Here is a 21904-nt window from a genome sequence, read left to right as displayed (position 1 = left end):
TGGACGCCCCCCCCGCGGACGGGCGGGGCGGGGCGGGGCGGGGCCGGGCCGGGCCGCGGGAGGGCGGGGGCGGGGTCTCCCGGCACCGCGCCCACCACAGGGGCTTCGCCCCGCCCCGCGCTCCTCCCGCGCGTGCGCGCCCTTCGCCCCGCCCCCTCCCTGCGTCATCTCCTGGCGCCGGGGCGGCGCCGGGCGCGCGGCGGGATGGCGGCGGCGACGCGCGCGGCGGCGGTGCTGCGCGAGGCGGGCGCTCTGCGCTTCGGCGACTTCGTGCTGAAGAGCGGCCGGGCCTCCCCCGTCTACATCGACCTGCGCGGCCTCGTCTCCCACCCGCTCCTGCTCCGCCAGGTGCGGGGCCGAGCGGCGGCCGCTGTGGGGGGCGAGGGGCCGGGCCGGGTCCTGCCGGAGTGCCAGGCTGTCTCTTGAGGAGAAAAGGGTCTCTTTTGTCTAAAGGAGGGGAGGGGGCCTGGAGCGCTGCCCGGCCCTCTCCGGAGAGCTCATCCTGGTGTTGGGGTCGTGCTCTGCCGGGCAGGAGCCCGCGGGGTATGGACGTCATGCTGTCTGCTCGCTGTAAGGCAGCGGCTGTCACACTGTAAAGGAGGGAGATTTTCTTGGGTTTGCATCGCTTCCCTGGGTAACACATTTGTTCGGTCATGTTCACGCCAGTCTGACTCTTAAAAAATGTTCGGTTTTCCTCTTCAGGTTGCAGATCTTCTCTTTCAAGCAGCCAAAGGAGCTGGTCTCGAGTATGACTGTGTGTGTGGTGTTCCTTACACGGCACTGCCGTTGGCCACAATTATCTGCTCAGAAAATCAAATTCCAATGCTTATACGGAGGAAGGAAGCAAAAGACTATGGTAAAACCTTCAAATCAGGAATTTGTTTCTATTTCTTGTCATGTTTGGAAATTATAGATTTGTGATTCTTTTATAATGTGCAGCATCTCCACTCTGGTTTAAGGTTACCGCTCCAAGTCCAAGAGCAGCCCCGTTTCCCCCTAAAATGTACCTCCTGCAGCATCCCAACCTCATCGGGCTCTCCCAGCTGGTTGCTGATCAGGCTGCAGCTTGAATGTAGCAGGTTTGGACACTCTTGAAAAGGGTTTTAATTTTTGGCTTTATGGGGATTTTTTGGGATTTTTTCCTTCAGCAGTGTCTTTTTTCCCTTGGCACCATTACTATAGTTCTGGGTTCTGGCCTTTCCCAGAAACCAAGATTTATAACTCGGTTTCTCTGATATGCTGAGACCAGCACCACATTTCACCCCCAAACAGAGCTCGTGTATTGGCTCCAAGAGGAACCAGTTGGAACCAAGAGGAAGAGACTAGAAAGTCTCTTCTTCATTTACCCCTCAAATCCACTTTTCTTTCATATCCTATAGTCCTGTAACCAGTGGGCAGGGTGAACAAGGTGAGAAGCAGTTCTCTACCCAATGAACCATTTATTTGATTTTGATGAAGGGGGAGGGAAGACTGAAGCGCTAACCTAGCATAGCAGTTGGATTTCTACATGTGATAAGAGCTGTACTCTTCCAAAAGTATTACAGAACAGAAATAGAATAGAAAGTATGCTTGTCAAAACTAAATGTTGTTCCTATGTTAGTCAGCATGCTAGGCATGAAAACTTGCTGTTCCTTCTTGTGAAGGACAAGAAATCAATTGTGACAGCAATTAACTGCCTGGCACAAGGTTTCTGGTGTCACATGGGTTGCAAAGCTGTATATACACTTGTTCTCAGGCTGTCATGGTCTAAGCACCACACTTGCTGCATAATGTTCTCCTGCTGCTCACTGCTTCCCAGGAAAGCCAGGCATCCTTTGTTGTTGCCCCCCAGGAGGCCTTTCATGGACATGTGCCTGTTGTTGGTGAGGGCAAAGGCATCTGAGGCTTTACTCCTCCTTGTTCTAACAGGCATGTTATGCACAGAATAATGCCTGTGGAAAATAAGAAATATGTTGAAGGGTACCAATAACTTAGCTGCTTTAATGACATTTTAAATAACTGAAGAGAATAGTTTTATAATTCTGAGCATTCAGTTCATGACAACAATAAACTTCTGTAGTCATCCAAAGATTTAAATTTTGCAGTTAACAATGTGTCAGTTTTTGTTAGTGGAATGTAACTTCTGGAAACATAAAGTAGTATTTTATTAACTTGGAGAAGTAACAGCCTTTATGAATTCAATTAGAAGTCGGTGACTGAGCTACATTGAGATCTGTCATAACTGGTATTGCGTAATAACTGAACAAAATACCTTTTCAAACTGACAGTGAATGAAATTCCTATTCTCTTGAAGTCGAGTGGAACTGGACTTCAGGATATGCTGTAGCATATGCTTGTATGTGGAACAAATGTGATCCTTACATTAGCATAGCAAGTTAAAGTTTTTTGGGTCTTAAACTTTCTTCATTTAGTGGAGTGTTTGCCTTTTATTTTTAAGGTACTAAGCGGCTGGTAGAAGGCACCATTAATCCAGGAGAAACATGCTTGATCATTGAAGATGTGGTAACAAGTGGATCTAGCGTACTGGAAACTGCAGAAGTTCTTCAGAAAGAAGGATTAAAAGTCACAGATGCCATAGTGCTGTTGGACAGGGAGCAGGGCGGGAAGGCCAGGTTAGAGGAACGTGGAATTCGCCTGCATTCTGTGTGCACATTGTCTGGCGTGTTGGAAATTCTCCAGCAGCAGGGAGAAGTGGCTGTTGAAATGGTTGAAAAGGTGAAGAAGTTCATTCAGGGAAATGTGTTTGAGCCAGTGGCTCAGAACGGCCCTGCTCCTGTGAAGAGACCATGTAAAGAGCTGAGCTTCAGCACTCGTGCCAAGCTGCCAGGGGTACATCCTATCGCAGCCAGGCTTCTTGCGCTCATGGAAAAGAAGCAAACAAACTTGTGCCTTTCTGCTGATGTCACCAGCTCCAAAGAGCTGCTGCAGTTAGCTGCCGTCCTGGGCCCCAGCATTTGTATCCTGAAGACACATATAGACATCCTGAATGATTTCACCCAAGAGGTAGTAAAGGAGTTGAGAACACTCGCAGATCGACATGAATTCTTGATTTTTGAAGACAGGAAGTTTGCAGACATTGGAAACACAGTCAAACATCAGTATGAAGGTGATTATCATCAACTTCGGTTTATTGTAACTTCGCTGCTGGTGTGTGTAACTGCAGTGCTGGCACAGGTTGCCAGGAGAGATGGTGGCATCTCCAGCCTTGGAGAAGACTCAAGGGGACAAGGCCTTGAGCAGCCTTATCTATCTTTGAAGTTAAGGGTGCTGAACGGGCATGACCTCCAGAGGTCCATTCCAGCCTAAACCTTTTTATGAATCTGTGGTTGCACTCAGTAAGTACTTCTGGGTAGTTGTTTGCTGTGAGAAAATGCAGTGTGGCTTTTTAAGGCAGTTACTTGTGTGCTCACTATGACTTTCATTGGATATTGCATCTGCAACTGTAGAACTGTTTTTCTGATCCACGTGTCTCACATGATCTGCATACTGCAGTGAAAGATAGTGCCTGTGACAGTGGATTTTTAGGGTACTGTAAATGTCTCAGTGAATATTAAAGGTGAGTTACTAAGAAGTGTTTGTATAAAGTAAAACTGGAAGATTACACTTTGTGGTTAGGCAGCTATCAGAATGGTCTGATGGGACTGCACTTGTAACTGTCAAGCTTCAGTAGTAAAACTGTCCTTTAAAATGTGAATGCTTTAGCATGCAGCTTGCTTTGTTTAATGTGCTTCCTGTTTTAATGTTTCTAATGGCTCTTTGCCTATGTCTCCCTATCCATGTTCTCAGGTGGTGTGTTCAGAATCGCATCCTGGTCAGACGTCATTAATGCCCACGTGGTTCCAGGCTCTGGGGTTGTGAAAGGTCTGAAGGAAGTAGGTCTTCCTCTCCAGCGTGGCTGTCTGCTGATTGCCCAGATGAGTTCCCAGGGGTCACTTGCAACGGGTGAATACACAAAAGCTGCGGTAAGTAGACAGTCTTGTTTTGGGTTAAAAGCTTGTAAAGTGTTGTGACAGGGAGGTTTTGTGTGCTTCTAATATTTGCACTTATAAAAGTGTCTCTACCTCTAACTACTACAGCTTTTTTTCCTGTGGAGACTCAGGAATCTGACAGCGTGGTGTTTAAAAGTTGCAGGCTGGTTGTGTGAGGTGGCCAGAGTTCACAATGAATTCTAGTAAACATTCCAAGTTTGCTATTAGCCCAGCCTCCTTTTTTCCCCTGAAGCAATAAATTTCTAAATAATTTAAATTCCTTGTATTATTTATAACATAGAAAAAAACCACAGTATTCATGTTCCTGGCTCTAAGTGCAGCAAGATCAGTGAGGGGTGAGGAAGGTCTGGGTGACTTTATATTGGTAAAACAAGAACAGGTGTTTCGTACCCCTCACTTGCACAGCTTAATGTGTCAAAGGAGGGATGAGAAACAGATTGCTAATCAAGCTTAATTTTGAGTATATCACTTGTAATTGTTTACTGATCCTCTTCAGGTACAAATGGCCGAAGACAACTCAGATTTTGTTTTTGGATTCATATCTGGATCTAGAGTTAGTAATAAACCAGAATTTCTTCACTTAACTCCAGGGGTGCAGCTGCAGACTGGAGGTAACCTTTTCTGAAATGTTTGTAGTATGTTTGTAAATACAGTAAGTGATCTAGCCTTCAGTGAAAATGTGACTTCTGAGGAGGGTTTTGTTGCTGATTCTCTGGGGGAAGGAGTCTGTGTTTGCCGTTATAGGCTGCCTTCTGTATTTCTAGGTACACTGATCCCTTTCCTGGGAGCTCTGAGAGGCAACCAGCAGGCTACACAGTGTGTGCTGAGGTGGTACATACTGTAAAGCACAGTCCTTAAAACGTGTGAAATGTCATCACATAGGTGTTAGGTTAGATGTCCAACTGCTTAGTAGGAGTTGAAAAAATTTTTAACAACAAAAGTCTAACTGTGGCATTGTTGATACTGGTACAGATGCAGCATCAATGAATTGGAAGTCTTACAGTGACTGAACAGGTTATCACTGAGCTGGGTAGGGAAGTTTTCTCTGCAATACTTAATTCGTGAAATCACAATCTTTTATGTGAATGTTTGGAGGCTTTGCCTGTTTCAGGAAGGCTAAGGCTTATATCTGTAATCTCAATTGGTGCTTCTTTGCATAACTGTTCAATCTATTGTAATTGATAAATCATGAAAAAGGAGGGTGAGCTCTGTGCAATTTGATCTGTGTAATAAGGTTTTTTTTAGTTGGAGACACAGTTTCTAGTTAGGGTATGAATTGTTAGTGTGACCATTGAAACAGCATGCATGGTCTCTGTTCCAGCACCTCTTTGAAGGTTTTTGGTATAAACAGTTTTGTATGAACTATAAAAAACCAGTGTCTCTATTTCAGGTGATAACCTCGGACAGAAGTACCTAAGCCCCAAGGAAGTTATTTGTGAAAAAGGTTCAGATATCATTATTGTGGGACGTGGCATCTTGTCAGCTTCCGACCGTCTTCAAGAAGCAGAGAAGTACAGGAAGGAGGCTTGGGAGAGCTACGTAAGCAGAATTGGTGTTCATCCAGAAGATTGAAAGCAGATCGTGTTCCTAGTCATAAGCAAAGCTGATGGAGCTGCAATCATCGTGGGACTTCCAGTTAAATACATAGGCACTTCAGCCAGTAGAAAACTGCCCCTTTGGAGAAAAATCTGTTACTAACTAAATTATTTTCAGTCGTGCACACAAAGTTGTATGTCCTGGTTGTATTTTTAATATTTGAATATATGAAACGAAACCTTCATCCCAAGATCTAGCCTTAATAGCTTTTCTCTGATGAAAAATGTTGCACGAAACACTCCAAGGGTATTTTGTTGGTGGCTGTTGCTCTTGTTTTCCCCACCCTCAAATTCCTTCTGGCTGTGGAAACTATTTTACTGTTCTTAGTAAATGTCACCTGCAGACCTGACCTGCTGCCCCACTCCTGCAGGGTTAGTTGTCTCTATTTCCAAGAATCAGGTATGGATCTTAATCCCACACTGTGAAATTGAATAATGTGTTGTTTAATAAATATTTTTTTTGCTACGGTTTTCCTTTCATGGGATCTATAAGCTGTCCTTCTGTGGCAGTGTGAAATACTTTTTTCAGAACCCCAGTATTATAAAAAGTCATTCTAGTGTGTCTGTGACTGCAGGAATTACTTATGATTCTATTTACAGAAGCGATGAAGAACTTGTCTGAGCAACTAGTTGTGTGCTTAACTACAGTGGAGCTGTTGATTCCTCTAAGATGAAGCAAAAATGTGCTTTCTGTTTATTGACTTCTTGTGACAATAGCTGGAATACTTCCAGGAATTACTTTCCACTCTTCACAATGAATAAGGAGACATAGAAATATCTTGTATGCTTGGTTTTGATTAGAAACAATGGAATAACCTAAAATATGTTTAGTGTGTGTGTGGTGGAAATGGACTTGAATTTTCATTCCTATCAGGAAGGCAAAGATGAATGGTGGTGCAGTCCTGGACTGATGCTGTGCCTGTGCTGATGCAAAGCACATGGAGAAAGCTGGGTCCCTTTGTAATACACTTAGTGTAGGCTAGGAACAACTATAGAGAGAAGAGTTTTTTGGCATTGGTACTGGACTCCACTGAGCCTTTCAAAATAGATCGGAGTTACACTAAAGTTCAGAGGGAGAGTTTTTGTTGATTGTTGGTTGGATTAATCTGTTCAGAGTGTCTTAAGAGCAAGGGATGCATGTTTGGATCTGAGGGCCTTGCCTTATGCTTCTTGTATCTGTGACATTGTGCTCTGTTGGCAGTCGGGCTTCAGAACCATGTAACTGAAAATTCCTCTGTCTGGGCTTGCTGGGGGTGGTGACTTTACCCTTTCACAGTCAGCATGCCCTGGAAGTGTGCTTCCCCTCCCCTTGATGACAGGGCTGCTTTGTGGGGCTTAGGAGTTGCTTACTGTGAAGAGAATATTAGAACTTACTCAGTGTTTGTTTTGTTGGGGCTACAGTTTCCTTCAGTAATCATATTTTACATCCAGGTAAGATGGAGGCTCTCTTGGCCACCTTTCACGGCTGGAGTTTGATGAGTGTGTTGTATCTTGCACAGCCACCCATCAGCAGTCTGGGAGGCTGATATTTCGCATCAAATTCTAAGAACTTACAGTCCTTCAAAGCGAGGGGAGGATTTGTGATTTGTTTGCTGTCTCACTTTATCTCATGGCCTTGAGGCCTGTAGCAGAAACAAGACTTTCTCACTTAAACTGTTTTGCAGAAAACAACTTTTTCCACCAGAGGGAGCTGAGACTCTATTTTTCAGGATAGTCGACGCCCTAGCTCTTTTACAGCTAATAGTTTCCAATGATGGTACTAACTCTAGGTATGCTTAGGGTGAAAATCTTTCTGTTTTTTAACAAGTTACACCCTCACTGATGTCCTCATTTAAAACAGTGGAGTTTACCATACAGCTGCCTCAGGCTGGAGTTCAGCACTGTGTTGTTGGCTCACTGTTACAGCCTGAACAGAATTTTGTGAGTTCAATATTTTTCACTAACTGCTGAATCATATTAACCAGGTGGCTGACATCCATGCAGCTCAATCCCTGAGCAGGCTCTTCAGAGAGCTAGTTTATTGGGCCTCTAGCTGAAAAAATAGCAGCTGCATTGGGAGAGATTGATGTGATCTAATCCAGTCACTTTTAGAGGATACGTGCAACTCATTTTCTTTACAAAAACAAATTCTGAGGAACTGGTAGATTGGAAAACTTCATTTCACAGTCCTTCATTGTGCACCCAGTAAATCATTCAGAAGGAGCTGTTTCCTGGCACTTCATTTGACACCAATGTCACAAACATTGCAGTTAGGGAAACAAAAACATGTTACCTCCTGTATGCATTCTGTCAGAATGATTATAGTAAACAAGTGTGTGCACTTTGAGGCACCTGAAAGTGATTAAAAATCCAGTTCAAATTAAGAACAAATGTTAATTTCCTTGCTTGCCCCCGCTGCTGTGTATTCATCAGATAGTTCCTGCTGTTGGTCCCAACTGTTCCTAACATGGGAACTAGGTCACAATTTACAAAACTCATTTGCATCATAATATATGAATCTGAAAGTCTTGCTGTTCATTCTCTGATCTGATTGAGTCTGGGGTAGAGGCATAAGGCTATATTTAAACTACTAGGTTATCACATGATTTATCTGTCAAGTTTACATGGAATTGTCATCCTTAATCCACTCTGGAGTATGGTTTATAACAGAATGAAAGGATATCACACTTTTCATAGTGAAATAAGATGGATCAAATGTCAGTGCTTGCAGCAGAAAGAAGGCTGACTTGCTGCTGTTTCTGAGCAGTGTAGTGGGGACTGTAGGAGAGACCAGCACCCAGTGGAACCATTAAGGAATTGTTATGTAGCTTGTGATATTTGTATATAAAGTTCACTCTGTCCCCCCAAGGTTGTGGGTATCTGATGAGCATGAGGAGTGCTGTGTCAAGAGAACCCAGCCTGGGCACTTTAATTGGTGTAACTGCGTAAGTACAGTGCTTGACTGGGACTTAAAATTCTTGCAAGATCTCGATAAACCCAGCACCGAATGAAAACCAGCCAACTTAAAATTTTTATCCTTAGAAGTATGATTTGTATGTCACAGTATCAACATTGCTTTATTAACCAATAATTGACAGGTCATATTGTAGTTTCTGTAGCCGATTCTGTGAAAATTTATTGAAGACTTAATCCCAGAAAAATAACTGAGTCACTTCCCTTTAAATTTACGTGGAAAGCCTGTTGCTGTGGATTTTTTTAGCAAGTGACACAACCATTGCATTTAGGGAATAGTACCAAAGGAATGTGAAACACCCAAAGGAAGTTTGTTTCCACATCTGAGTTTTGGAGGTCACTGTCTCAGGGAAATGGTCTGTTTTGGAAGGGTTGTAACTGGACTGCGGGTTAGACAGGCTGGATGTTTTGTTTGTTTGTAATCACCCTTGGTTTTTGGTCGGTCTGTACCACAGTGACAAGTACTGCTTCATGTTTGAATGCTGCAGCAAATGAAAACAGCCTTGTGCCTGCTCCATCTTCAAGTTTTCCTCTGACTCTTTTGGCAGACGTTCGCAGGCTGGAAGCGGTGAGCCTGCCTGTGTGTCTGGGTTGACTTTGTCCTCAGTTTGGTTCTCTGTTTCTGTGTGACACATGTCCTCCTCTGAACTTTTTCTCATAAACTGATGCTATCCACAGTCAGGCTGTGAAAAAGCAGGGTTGTAGGTGGAGGCTGGCCAGTACAGAGAACATGAGAAAGCCAGAGCAAGGCTGTAACCATGTAGTTCTTGCTTATAGCATGGTCTCCTGAGCAGAAGTGTGATGGTGTGCCATAGATTGTGTTTAGCCCACAGAGGTATTGCAGGAGGAGAAGCTAAGCTAGTGCAGTTGCTTTTGATCTGTTCCTGAACAGTTAATAATAGCTACACAAAAGATACTTTCACAAATAGGACTATTTATATGGGGAAATTCTGCAGTGTTCCCTACAGCTGATCGTTCCTGCTTTACTGAGAGGTATCATTTTAGGCTGATGATGGGAACAGCCATAAAGGTGACTTGGTTGTAAGAGGGAAAATATTGAGCAGAAGACTACCTCAGCTCCAATATTGACAGAGAAAATACCTGCCAGCCTGGGAACCAGAAGCATCCTTGAGGAGTGCAGCTGTCATCTTTGAAGTGCAGCTGGCTACTAAGAAACCAGAGACATCCTGAGATACTACTGCTAAGTGCAAAAACAACAAACAGTAACAGCAACTTACCATCTGATATTAGCATCTTAACATCCTGAGAAAGTAAGCATTGGTAACTGCCCTTGGCTGTTCTAACTCACAGAACAGAAAAACAGTCTGATAAAACAAAAATTGGTCTGGGAGAACAGAAAACATCATCAGTTATTGGCTGTGCCAGGTGAAAAATAGAAATTAGCAGCATCTATTGGCTGTTCTGGGTGGTGGTGTCCTATGCCCCTTTATGTCTCTGTGATATAGAAAGGACTTTTTACCCAAAATGGAGCATATTTCCTGCACACAAACCCTTTTCCCCATGAGATTTTCTTGGCACAGCAGACCCTCGCCAGGGACACCAGGCTCTAAGATGTGGATCATCGTCCAAGGGAGACTTCATCCGTTGTCAGCTGGGCCCACTGCTGGGATCGGTTTGGTGAGCACTTGGTACCGGTAACATTTTAAAATATATATATAAAGGCCTGCATGTAAGTACTGATAAATATTTGCTGCTTTACTAGTGGTAATTCTGCAGTAATTCATAATATTGAAATATAGACTTGCTGTTAATTGCTGCTGCTGCTGTGGAAATAACATGTTTTCTCTCCAGTAGTAATTTGTAGTAACTTGTATAGATACGCTTGTTTTGCCGATCGTAACTATACTTGATAGTAGTAAACTATAATGAAGTAGAGAACATAGGTAATAAATCCTCTGTGTCATTGTGCATGACAGAGTCCTGCAAACGGTTATAATCTTTGCAGACCTGCAGGCCGGGTAACCCTTCTGGGTTGTGACATTAATTGGTGTCAAGTCATGGATGCTTGGGAGAAGGCAGTAGAAGAGCAGCGAAAATGGCAAGAGGCTAAGGGATGGAAAACCCCTCAGTGGGACAGGGTTTGGGTGTCTGAGAATTGGCTGAATTGGGAAATGCTGCGAGCAGTGTTTCAGAAGTGGCAGGACAGTCACAAACGCAAGGCAGAGGACAGCAAGGGGGCCTTCATCGGGCTTCTCACGGAGGCGTTGGCATCTGCGGGCGCTTTGTTTACCACTGCTAGGCAGGAACTGGAAGCTTTGCAGCAAGCTAAGGATGCAGAAGCAGGAGCAGTTGCCTTTGAATCCCATAGTTCTGTTATGAACCAATTACTTAAACAATTAGAAACGAACCTCAGACCTCTGGCTATACGACAGCTAGAGCAAGAGCCTACATGCCTGGTCTCAGAGAATGAGATCATTGAAAAGATGCACAAACTGAAAACAGATAATGAGGAGGGCTTTGATTCTAGCAGCGGGTCTTCCACCCCCGCTTCGTTAGCTGAGCATTGTGCGGATAAAGCAGCCTCCTCATGCCCTACCAATAAAACTTCCCCAGCACAACTCCTGGCTTCTGCTGGCAATGAAGATGCTCCCCTGCTGCCCGGGGTCATGATGACCGCTGCGAATTTTAACGCAGAACAGCTAAGGCAGCTGTCCTTGCAGTATGGCAAGAAGCCCCATGAGGACTGGGTGGGATGGGTGGCACGGTGCTATGAGCTGGAGGCTGGAACTGTGATCCTTAATCAGACAGAGGCCAGACAGATATTCCTGGGAGGAAGAATATTTCTCCTGAACCCCAATGCAGGGGCCAGGGTCAATACCTTCTCCCTGTTATCTTCAATAATACATGCTGTTAGAAGAATGCCAGGACCGCGGGGATATCTCCCTCCCCCTCCCTGGAGTAGTCCTGATGGGTTTTCTGGCTGGACGATGAGACTGGCTGCTCGGGATGTCCTTAAGGCACAAGGGGCGATACCCCAGGACATGATGGCTGTGCCAGCAACAGCAGCAGGGAAACTAAAACTCTTGCAAAATGCAGCACCTGGGGGACCAAAAAACCTGGCCTTAATGTTATGCCATGAAACTGGGAACTGGAACACAATAATGACTCAAGGGCTGCAAAATTGGACAGCCCTTGTGGGGATGCGACGAGGACAGGAAAGCATGCCCAAAATGATAGTCTGCGAAAGGGAAGGTCAGGTCAGGGTAGTCCAGATGCTAAAGGGAGGTCAGAGTAATAAGAATAAGGGACAAAATGCTCAAAATGCTGAAATGAATCAATCTGACACAAAGCGACGCCCTGGCAAAGAGGATCGTGATCTGGAACGGAGACGCTTATGGGACCTCCTGCAAGGAATAGGCTTCACAGCAGGCCAGTTAGAGAGGATGCCCATGTTCGTCTTGCAGAGACTGTGGGATAAGCGTGATGGGGGGGGCCCCAGCAGCCCAGCGGCAGGAAAGGGGCCAGGTGGTGTTAGTCCCTCTGCCTCACCCATCCCAGACAACCTTGTTCTGTCTGGTGCCCCAACACCCCTACCCGAAAATGAATAGAGGAGCTCCCAGCATCAGCCCAGGGAGTCCCAATGACCCCTCTCAGGTGTCTGCAATTTTTGGAATTAATATTGGCACCCTTGTATACCATTAATAGTGAATTGCAAATACTCTGTCTCTTATGGGTACAGGCACCTCAAGATCAATGATTAAAGCTGAGGACAGCCCTGGGTTAATCCAGAAATCTCAAAAAGGGATTTCTATAGTAGTGATTGCCAGGCAAATATGAGAGCTCCCTGGGGCTAGGATAAAATTGGCTCTGCCTGGTGGAAGGACACTGACACCCATAGTGGCAGTAAGGCTTTTAAGTATTTTGGGTATGGATTTATTAAAATCACAGACTATTAATACTCCATTAGGCTCTTGGGTGCCAAACCCTCAGATCCAGAACTCTGTAATTTCTATCGATAAAATACCTGCTGTGGAGACTATTGCTTTTCTGCTACAGGCAGCACTCAAGTTACCTAAAAGTCCCTTCTCCTATGTATGACAGTACTGTATTAGCCCTGGAGCCTCAGAGGCATAACTGCTCTCATCCAGGATTTAGGACAATGGGTTGTTGTCATGGTTTAAACCCAGACGGCAGCCAAACACCACACAGTCCCTCGCTCACCCTCCCCCTGCCTGGGGGATGGGAGAGACAATTGGAGGGATAAAGGAAAGGAGACTTGTAGGTTGAGATATAAACAGCTTAATAATTGAAACAGAATAAACCAACAATAATAGAAAGTACAAATGGGTCGTGCACAATGCGATTGCTCACCACCCACTGACTGATACCCAGCCAGCGATCCCAAAATACCAAGATCCTGCAGTCACAACCCCAGAAGCAAGAGAGAACCCCCTCCTTCCCAGCTGCCCCTCCTTTACATTGTGAGCATGACATTACATGATATGGAATATTCCATTGACCGCTTTGGGTCCGGTGCTCTGGCTCTGCGCCTTCCCAGCTTCTCGTACACCTGTGCATAAGCAGGACATGGGGAGTTAGAAAGTCCTTGATCTCATAGCAACAACTGAAAACATCAGTATATTATCAGCATTCTTCTCATACCGAATCCAAAGCACAGCACTATTTTAGCTACTAAGAAGAAAAATTAACTCTATCCCAGCTGAAACCAGGACAGGTAGTATTCAGAAAATGCATTCACCATATAATTCCCCTGTACAGCCTGTCCATAAGTCTAACAGCACCTGATATTTGATGATAGACTGTCATAAATTAAATAAAAAATACTGGAGCCTTACATGCTGCTGTCCCCTCTAGTAAAAGTCTTATTTTTTCTATAGAGCAAGCAGCCCAGCCTTGGATGGCTGCCTTGAATATAAAAGATGTTTTCAGCAGTCCCATTACAACCTGAGGATTGAGAGGGATCCACTTTTACCTGGGGCAGAATACAGTTTGCTTTTACTCAATTACTCCAAGAGTTCAAGCATAGCTCTATGTTATCACACCAGGTTTTAGCTAGGGAATCAGAACAAGTCCCACAGGAGTCAGGGATGACAGTATATCAATACAAAAATGATATTTTAAGTGGAGGTGATTGCCCCAAGGTCCAAATAACGTGTGGTCACTCTGGGAGCTGGAGGATTCTGGCAAGCACATTTTCCAGAGTTTGGCATAGTTGCTCAACCCTTACATGGTCTGTTAAAGAACTGTGCTATCTGTCCATGGACAGTTACTCATGAAGAAGCTTTTCATTTACTAATATACAGTGCTTCAGAATATCAGGCTATGGACCCCATAATGCCAAGAGCCTGTGTACAGGACATACAGAGAGAGGACATCAATGGGGATTGGAGCAATGAGTTCCTGATAAAGCCCAATTAACTCCTATATCATTCAGATGAAAGGGGTGGCAAGGTTCCCAGTCATAGTATTTGCCTTAGAAAAAATCCTTCCTGAGTATTGATACAGCCCTGTTAGAGCCCATCCCATGAGGTGCACCTTTAGAAATACAAACCCTGTTTGCTGTTCTTAAAAGAATCAGAGTCTGCTCCCATTCCCTAGGGGTAGAGTGGAGTAGTTCAGTTGGAAGGGACCTGCAAACATCATCTAGTCCAACTGCCTGAACACTTCAGGGCTGACTGAAAGTTAAAGCATGTTGTTAAGGGCATTGTAAAAATGCATCTTAAACAGGCTTGGGGCATTGACCATCTCTCCAGGAAGCCTGTTCCAGTGTCCAACCACTCAGTAAAGAAACGCTTCCTAATGACCAGTCTAAACCTCTCCTGGCACAGCGTTGGACCATTCCCACGTGTCCTGCCACTGGATCCCAGGGAGAAGAGATCAGCACCTCCCTCTCCAGTCCCCCCCCTCAGGAAGCTGTAGAGAGTAATGAAGCCAGACCTCAGCCTCCTTTTCTCCAAACCCTCAGTTCCTCCTCAAGGACATGCCTTCGAGCCCTTTCATCAGTTTTGTTGCCCTCCTCTGGATGCATTCAAGGGTCTTCATACCTGTCTTAAATTGTGGGGCCCAGAACTGCACACAGTATTCAAGGTGAGGCTGCACCAACACTGCACACAGTGGGATAATCACCTCTTTTGACTGATCAGTTGTACTGTGTTTGATGCACCCCACAGTGTGGTTTGCTCTCTTGGCTGTGTTGCAGAGGCTCTCAAATAAACAAACAGCAACAAAAAAAAAAAAAGTATTGTCAACACTATTAACTAGCACTCTGCAAACATACAACAACAGATTCAAATGTCCGTGAGAGGAGAACAAAACTGTCACCAATTCCTAGAGTTTAATGGAAACCCAAAATGCTCTGTCACTCACCTAACAAATGAGGGCTCTCAGCCTTGGGAAACTTCTAGGGCAGCTTCCCAACCCGTAGGAACCTCAAGGAGTTTCCTTGGGCAGTGTTCTGACCAAGGGGAGAGTCCTTACGGCAGTGCGCCACTCCAGAGGGGACAAGCTCAAAATTGCTCCCCCAGGGGACTCCATTTATACCCAGGCCGAATCTGATCTGTTGTCAGCTCCCATTAGCCAAGGGCCCCAAATACCATAAAGCCCTGAGAACAAGGGCACAGAAAAAAGAAATCAGTAGCAAAAAAGAAATCAATACACTTCAGCAGCCAAGAAGCCCTATTTTTTGGGTGGGTGCACCTGCCACAGTCTGCCAGGGCTCACTGCTGACTCCCACTGGGCTCACTGTCAACCAGCACCCCTGAATCCCTTTCTGCAGGGCTGCTCTCTAGCCACTCCTCTGCAGGGAGGCAGAAAGCTTCCTGAAAAGAGGGTCTGATCTGCAAATCAGTGGTTCTATTCCACACAGAAGAGAGTCATTGATGACAACGACTGGCTGTTGTCTCTTCTTGGTGCTGCTCTTTAATGTAGGTCTTGTGAGGGGTTAGTTGATCTGACCTTGGCGAGAGTGCTTACATAGGTTCCTTTTCTGTCTCATTATGTGCTTCATCTGACATACCCAGGGCCTCATACCTATTCTGTAAGGGTATCTGAGAGGGTAAGGAGGGATTTCTCTTACAGCTTTGTGCAGTAACCTTCTACCACCCCTCACTATCCCACATAATGATGTCCTTCTTCTGATACAAAATGGATTCTGGGCCTGCTCCATACCCCCCAGAACAGAGTCACCCACTACAATTACCATCCTTCTTATTTGAAGAAGTCACAAGTCGTGGGGCTGAGGGACAAGCTGTGGATGACTCACTAGATGGGTCCTTGTGTCTATCTTCATTTGACTGGCTGTCTAGTTCCAAAGCCTCATACCTGTTGTATAATGACATCTGGGAAGGTGAGGTGGGGGGCTGAGAAGGTTTTCGCTTGCCTTTCCAAGGAAGGACCTGACACCATCCCCCCCTGCCCCCCTTCTGCCTGGTGAGAGGTGGGGAGGAAGTTGTGTATTTCTTCTAGAGCCTCTGCCTGCTGCCTTTGTCTCAGAGTGTGACTCCACCGGTCATTCTTGTTTTCACACTCTTTGATTGTTCTCAACCTTTCTACCTCCTCCCTCAGTTCAACCACCTGCCCGAGCAGATCGTTTACTTGATCACACCGCACACAAACAGTGTCTCTGACTCCCTCCGATTCAAGTGCCAGTCTCAGGCACTCCCAGCAGGCAGAGACCTGCACAGCTGCCTGTTTGTGCAGGACCTCAGTCTGGGTTCCCACATTGCTCATCACTCTGCCTCTGGGCCATGTTGTGACCATGGTCTTCGATCTGGCTGGGAGGGAGCCAATCCCTGGGTGCTGTTTCCCACAAGCTGTGCTCTCACATCCCTGCAGTTGTTGTTCATTCCCTCCTCTCTCTCCCGCACTGGTCACAGAATCAACTAGATTGGAAAGGACCTTGAAGCTCATCCAGTCCAACCATTAACCTCACACTGTCAGTTCCCAACTACACCAGATCCCTCAGTGCTATGTCGACTCTACCCTTAAACGCCTCCAGGGATGGGGACTCCACCACGTCCCTGGACAGCCCATTCCAATGCCTAACAACCCGTTCTGTAAAGAAATACTTCCTGACGTCTAGTCTAAACCTTCCCTGGTGTACCTTGAGGCCATTCCTTCTTGTCCTATCGCTTATTACTTGGTTAAAGAGACTCATCCCCAGTTCTCTGCACCCTCCTTTCAGGTAGCTGTAGAGGGCGATGAGGTCTCCCCTCAGCCTCCTCTTCTCCAGACTAAATCCCCCCAGTTCCCTCAGCCGCTCCCCGTACGACCTGTGCTCCAGACCCTCCACCAGCTCCGTTGCCCTTCTCTGGACACGCTCGAGTCATTCAATGTCCTTTTTGTAGTGAGAGGCCCAAAACTGAACACAGGAATCGAGGTGCGGCCTCACCAGTGCCGAGTACGGGGTCAGATCCCTTCCCTGTCCCTGCTGGCCACGCTAGTGCTGACACAAGCCAGGATGCCATTGGCCTTCTTGGCCACCTGGGCACACTGCTGGCTCCTGTTCAGCCGGCTGTCAATCAGCACCCCCAGGTCCCTCTCTGACTGGCAGCTCTCCAGCCACTCCTCCCCAAGCCTGTAGCGCTGCTGGGGGTTGTTGTGGCCCAAGGGCAGCCCCCGGCATTTGGCCTGATTGAAACTCCTCCAGTTGGCCTCAGCCCATGGCTCCAGCCTGTCCAGGTCTCTCTGCAGAGCCTCCCTACCCTCGAGCAGATCAACACTCCCACCCAACTTGGTGTCATCTGCAAATTTACTGAGAGTGCTTTCTATTCCCTTGTCTAGATTATCAATAAAGCTGTTAAACAGGAGTGTTAAACAGGAGGCAAAGAAGGCATTAAGCACCTCAGCCTTCTCCTCATCACTTGTTACCATGTTTCCTCCCCGCGTCTCACAGGGGATGGAGGCTCTCCCTGGTCTTTCTTTTGCTGTTGATGTACTTATAGAAACATTTCTCGTTACCTTTGATTGCTGAAGCCAGCTTAATGCCTAGCTGGGCTTTAGACCTCCTGATCTCCACTCTTCATAGCCTCACAGCATCTTTGTAATCATTGTGAGTGGCTAGGCCCTTCTTCCAAAGGCCATAAACTCTCCTTTTCTCCCTGAGTTGCAGCCAAAGCTCCCTGTTCAGCCAGGGTAGCCTTCTCTGCCACTAGCTTCTCTGACAGGACCTGGGAACTGTCTGCTCCTGTGCCATTAAGACTTCTTTCCTAAGGAGTGTCCAGCCTTCCTGGACCCCTATACCCTCCAGGACCATCTCCCAAGGGATCCCTTCAAGCAGTTGCCTAAACAATTCAAAGTCAGCCTTCTGGAAGTCCAGGATGGCAGTTCTGCTGCCCCCTCTCCTGGACTCTCTAAGAACAGAGAACACTATTATTTAGTGATCGCTGTGCCCTAGTCAGCCTCCAACTGCCACATCATTCACCAGTCCTTCTCTGTTCACAAAAAGGAGATCCAGCAGAGCACTCTCTGTGGTCAGTTCACTCACCAGCTGCGTCAGGAAGTTGTGTCCCACACACTCCAGGAATCTCCGGGACTGATCCCACTCTGCTGTCTTCTATTTCCAGCAGATGTCTTGGAAGTTAAAGTCACCCACAAGAACAAGGGCAAGCGATGGTGAGACTTCTTCTAAGTGCCTATAGACTGTTTCATCTACCTCTCTGTCCTGGGTGGGTGGACTATGGTAGAATTCTACTACAGCATCTGCCCTGTTGGCCTTCCCCCTGATTCTATCACAGAGACATTCTATCCTGTCTTCACTACACTTGTGCTCAAAGCAATCCTAACAGTCCCTAACATACAGCACCACCCCACCGCCTCTTATTCCTTGTCTATCCCTCCCAAAGAGGTTGTAGCCATCAATTGGCGCATTTCAGTCATGGAAGACATCCCACCATGTTTCTGTGCTAGCTACAACATCGTAATTTTCCTGTTTCATCATGGCTTTAAGCGTCTCCTGTTTGTTACTCATGCTGTGTGCATTGGTATACATGCACTTCAGATGGGCTGATGTTTTGCCCTCTTCCCCCTTCAAATCTAATTTAAAGCTCTGTCAGTGAGCCCAGCTAACTCCTGCCCCAAGATCCTCTTCACCCTCTGGGACAGGTGCATTCCATCTAATGCCAAAAGATCTGGTGCCCTGTATACCAACCCATGATTGAAAAATCTGAAGTCCTAACAGTAACACCAGTCTTGGAGCCACATGTTCATCTGCTGAGTTCTCCGGTATTCTTCTTCATCCATCCCCCCAACTGAAAAGATGGAGGGCAACAAAATTTGTGCCCCTGACCCCTTAATCAGTTTCCCCAAGGACCTGAAATCTCTCTTCATTGCTTGAGGACTTCTCATGGTAATGTCGTCACTACCTACCTGAAAAACCAGGAGAGGGTAGTAGTCCTTGGCTCTCACTAGAATGGGTAGTTTTGCTGTGCGGTCCTTGATGCAGGCCCCAGGGAGGCAGCAGACTTCCCTATGAAGGGGGTCTGGTGTGCATATGGGCCTTCAACACCCCTCAGGATGGAGTCACCCACTACAATGACTCTTCTGAGGTTCTATTGAGAACTGGTTTTAATACATGGTCTAGAATGACCCGACCTTGGTGGACCTTGGTCTTCATTGTCCATCTCATTTTCTTCCTCCTTCTCTTCTTCTTTCAAAAGTTCCAGGGCCCCGAATCTATCATGAAGGGGCACCATGGAGGGTGAGGGAGGTTGGGAGAGGATTTTCCTGCCTCCCTGAGCAGGGATGTGTTTCCAACCTCCCCCGTCTCTTCGGTCCCCTCCTTCTGCCTGGTAGCAAGAGGATGAGGGATTACCTGCCTCGTTTGGAGCCTCCATTTGCTCCTGTTGCTTTAGGGGTGCTAGGGTGTTACTCCACCAATCAATTTCCCTTTCACATTCCCTAATACTTCTTAATCTCTCGACCTCTTCTTTGAGTTCCACCGGCAAGCTGAGCAGGTCATCCAGCTGATCACAGCGCACATTGGTGCTGTCATTGCTGCCCTCCGGCAGGATTGACAGGCTCAGGCACTCCCTGGACCGCTGCATGTTTGCGTGTGCCTCCGTCTGGGTCACCATGTTCTTTCTTATGGTGGTTTTGACACAAGTGGAGACGATGGTTCAGTCTTATGGAGGACAGTAAGATGGAACTAGCTCAGATAAGTTCTAGACCCCGCTGTGCTTGCAGGGATTGAACGTACCTTGTCCAGTGGCAGAGACTCAGCCCTGCCCTACAAGCTTCTTTGGTGCACTCACAGTCAACTACTCCCTGGGCTCCTTGCTGCCCTCCCACAGGGTTCTTATCACCTGATCGGCGGTGGGTGGTGCTGGTTCTGCCCACACTAACTGGATAGCCCCCATCCCGTTACCGAGGGGAGAGTGTGAGCTGCTCTCCTTGGTGAGTGACCGCAGGTGTGGTTACACCTCATTCAGAACAGGTGCCACCGGCCCTTGGATCTGTCCTCGGCCCATGCCACCTCAGCTGCCCGCCCAGAGGCTTGCCAGCCTCCTTAGAGCCAGTTAACTGCCTTCTTGGCTCCAAAAGATTCAAAATCCCCCCCCCAAAAAGCTCTTTGCTGGTCTCTTTTGCCACGATTCCCCCCCCACTGAGGGCTTACCTACACTGGAGCTGGTCTCCTCAGCAAGTGACCGTTGGTCTGCTCACCTCCTGCAGCTTGGCCAGAGTTCATTTACCTGTTCACACCTCCTACAGGGTTGGTTGCTATGACCCTCCATCCCCAGGCATATTGTTTTAGCCTGTTTAAATCACCTGCTTTGCCAAGTTCCCCTCAGTCATCCAGGGAATGCCACCTGTTCAGTCATAGTCTCTGTCCTCGTGTATCTCTCGTGTGTCCCTCGCCGCTGCTGGCAGCCCTGCTCTGCTGTCCATTGCATGCTCAGTGCACCACAGGAGATGGCGATGCACAGAGCACATCACAGCTGGATTGGGGGTGTGGGGTGTCGACCTTGGCTGCATGCCAGGTGCTCACCAAGCTGCTCTGTCACTGCCATTCTCAGCAGGACAGGGTGGAGAAAATAACTCGTGGGTCAAGATAAAGGCAGTTTAATAAAAATAAAGGTCATATGTGAAAGCAAAAGATTTTATTCTCTACTTCCCATCAGCAGGTGATATCTGGACACTTCCAGGGAAGCAGGGCTTTAGTGCACAGAGTCATTGCTCTGGAAGGCAAATGCCATAAACAACGAATGCTCCCTTTCCTCCTCCTTTCTGTAAGCTTCTATTGCTGAGCAGATGCCATATGGTATGGAATATCCCTTTGGTCTGTTTGGGTCATCTATCCTGGCTATGTCCTCTCCCAGGATCTTGCCCACCCCCAGACTACTGATGCGGGGGGATGTTGGACAGACAGCCTTGGATGCTGTGTGAGCACTGCTCAGCAGCAGCCAGCCACCGGGATGTCATCAACACCTTTCTAGCTACCAACACAGAGCACAGCACTATGAGGGCTGCTACAAGGAAAATTAACTCCATCTCAGGTAGACCTAATTAAAATCTCCACCACTTATTCTATACCATTTGCATCATTATCATGTCCCATATAATTTAATATGTATATATATATATCTATATCTTCTAACCATTCCATTGTATTTAATTCTCATTACCGGAATCCCTTCTTACCAACACTTACAACTTAAACTACATACTTAAACCATCTTTATACCCATCATATAGATCTATACATTCTCATTAACTACTATCCCTGTCCTTTAGCAGATAGATATTACTGTCCTGTTCCATGGGCTTCCTCCACACTTCCAGATGTTCACAAATAGGATATGACTTGGGCCCCATCTGTCAAGATGGGTGTTCAGGAAAGGAGAAGTTATATGTTTGACTGTTGGGCCAACTTGGTTTGGGTCATCTTTACACTTGTCTGATTCCTTGGAAAACTCACTCTTTGTTAGTTCAGATCATTCCTGAAGCCTTATTTCCTACATCACAGATTATTTTTCCCCTAAAGTTAAATCTTCTTGAGGTACACATTGTGTCTCCTCATCCTTCCATTACCCACCAAGTAGCTCACCCTCCCGCGCAGGGGATGGGAGAGAGAATTGAAGGGATAAAGGAAGGGAGACTCTTGGGTTGAGATAAAGAACAGTTTAGTAATTCTAATAAAATAAAACAATAAAGATAATAGAAAGTACAAATGGGTAATGCACAATGCAATTGCTCACCACCCACTGACTGATACCCAGCCTGTTCCTGGCTAGCAATCCCCACCCCAAAATAAAATTCTGCAGTCACAATCCCAGAAGTGAGAGAGAAACCCCCTCCTTCCCAGCTGCCCCTCCTTTATATAATAAGTATGATGTCATTTGATATGGAATATTCCATTACTAATTTGGGTCCAGAGCTCTGGCTGTGCCC

The 21904-nt window shown here is 46.5% G+C and overlaps 1 protein-coding gene across 1 annotated transcript; it reads left to right on the top strand.

The window, feature by feature from the left end:
• The first annotated feature begins 185 nt into the window (after positions 1 to 185).
• Positions 186 to 6052, top strand: UMPS (uridine monophosphate synthetase). The gene is made up of 6 exons (XM_074910574.1): positions 186 to 348; positions 703 to 856; positions 2438 to 3106; positions 3787 to 3962; positions 4486 to 4600; positions 5380 to 6052. Exons 1-6 carry the CDS (start codon positions 205 to 207, stop codon positions 5559 to 5561), a joined length of 1440 nt encoding a protein of 479 aa, XP_074766675.1. The 5' UTR covers positions 186 to 204; the 3' UTR covers positions 5562 to 6052.
• Positions 6053 to 21904: the final 15852 nt, after the last annotated feature.

The sequence above is a fragment of the Athene noctua genome, chromosome 7, assembly GCF_965140245.1.
Source record: "Athene noctua chromosome 7, bAthNoc1.hap1.1, whole genome shotgun sequence".
Taxonomy (NCBI): domain Eukaryota; kingdom Metazoa; phylum Chordata; class Aves; order Strigiformes; family Strigidae; genus Athene; species Athene noctua.
The sequence above is the reverse complement of the archived record's forward strand: the minus strand, read 5'-3'. Positions and strand labels throughout refer to the sequence as shown.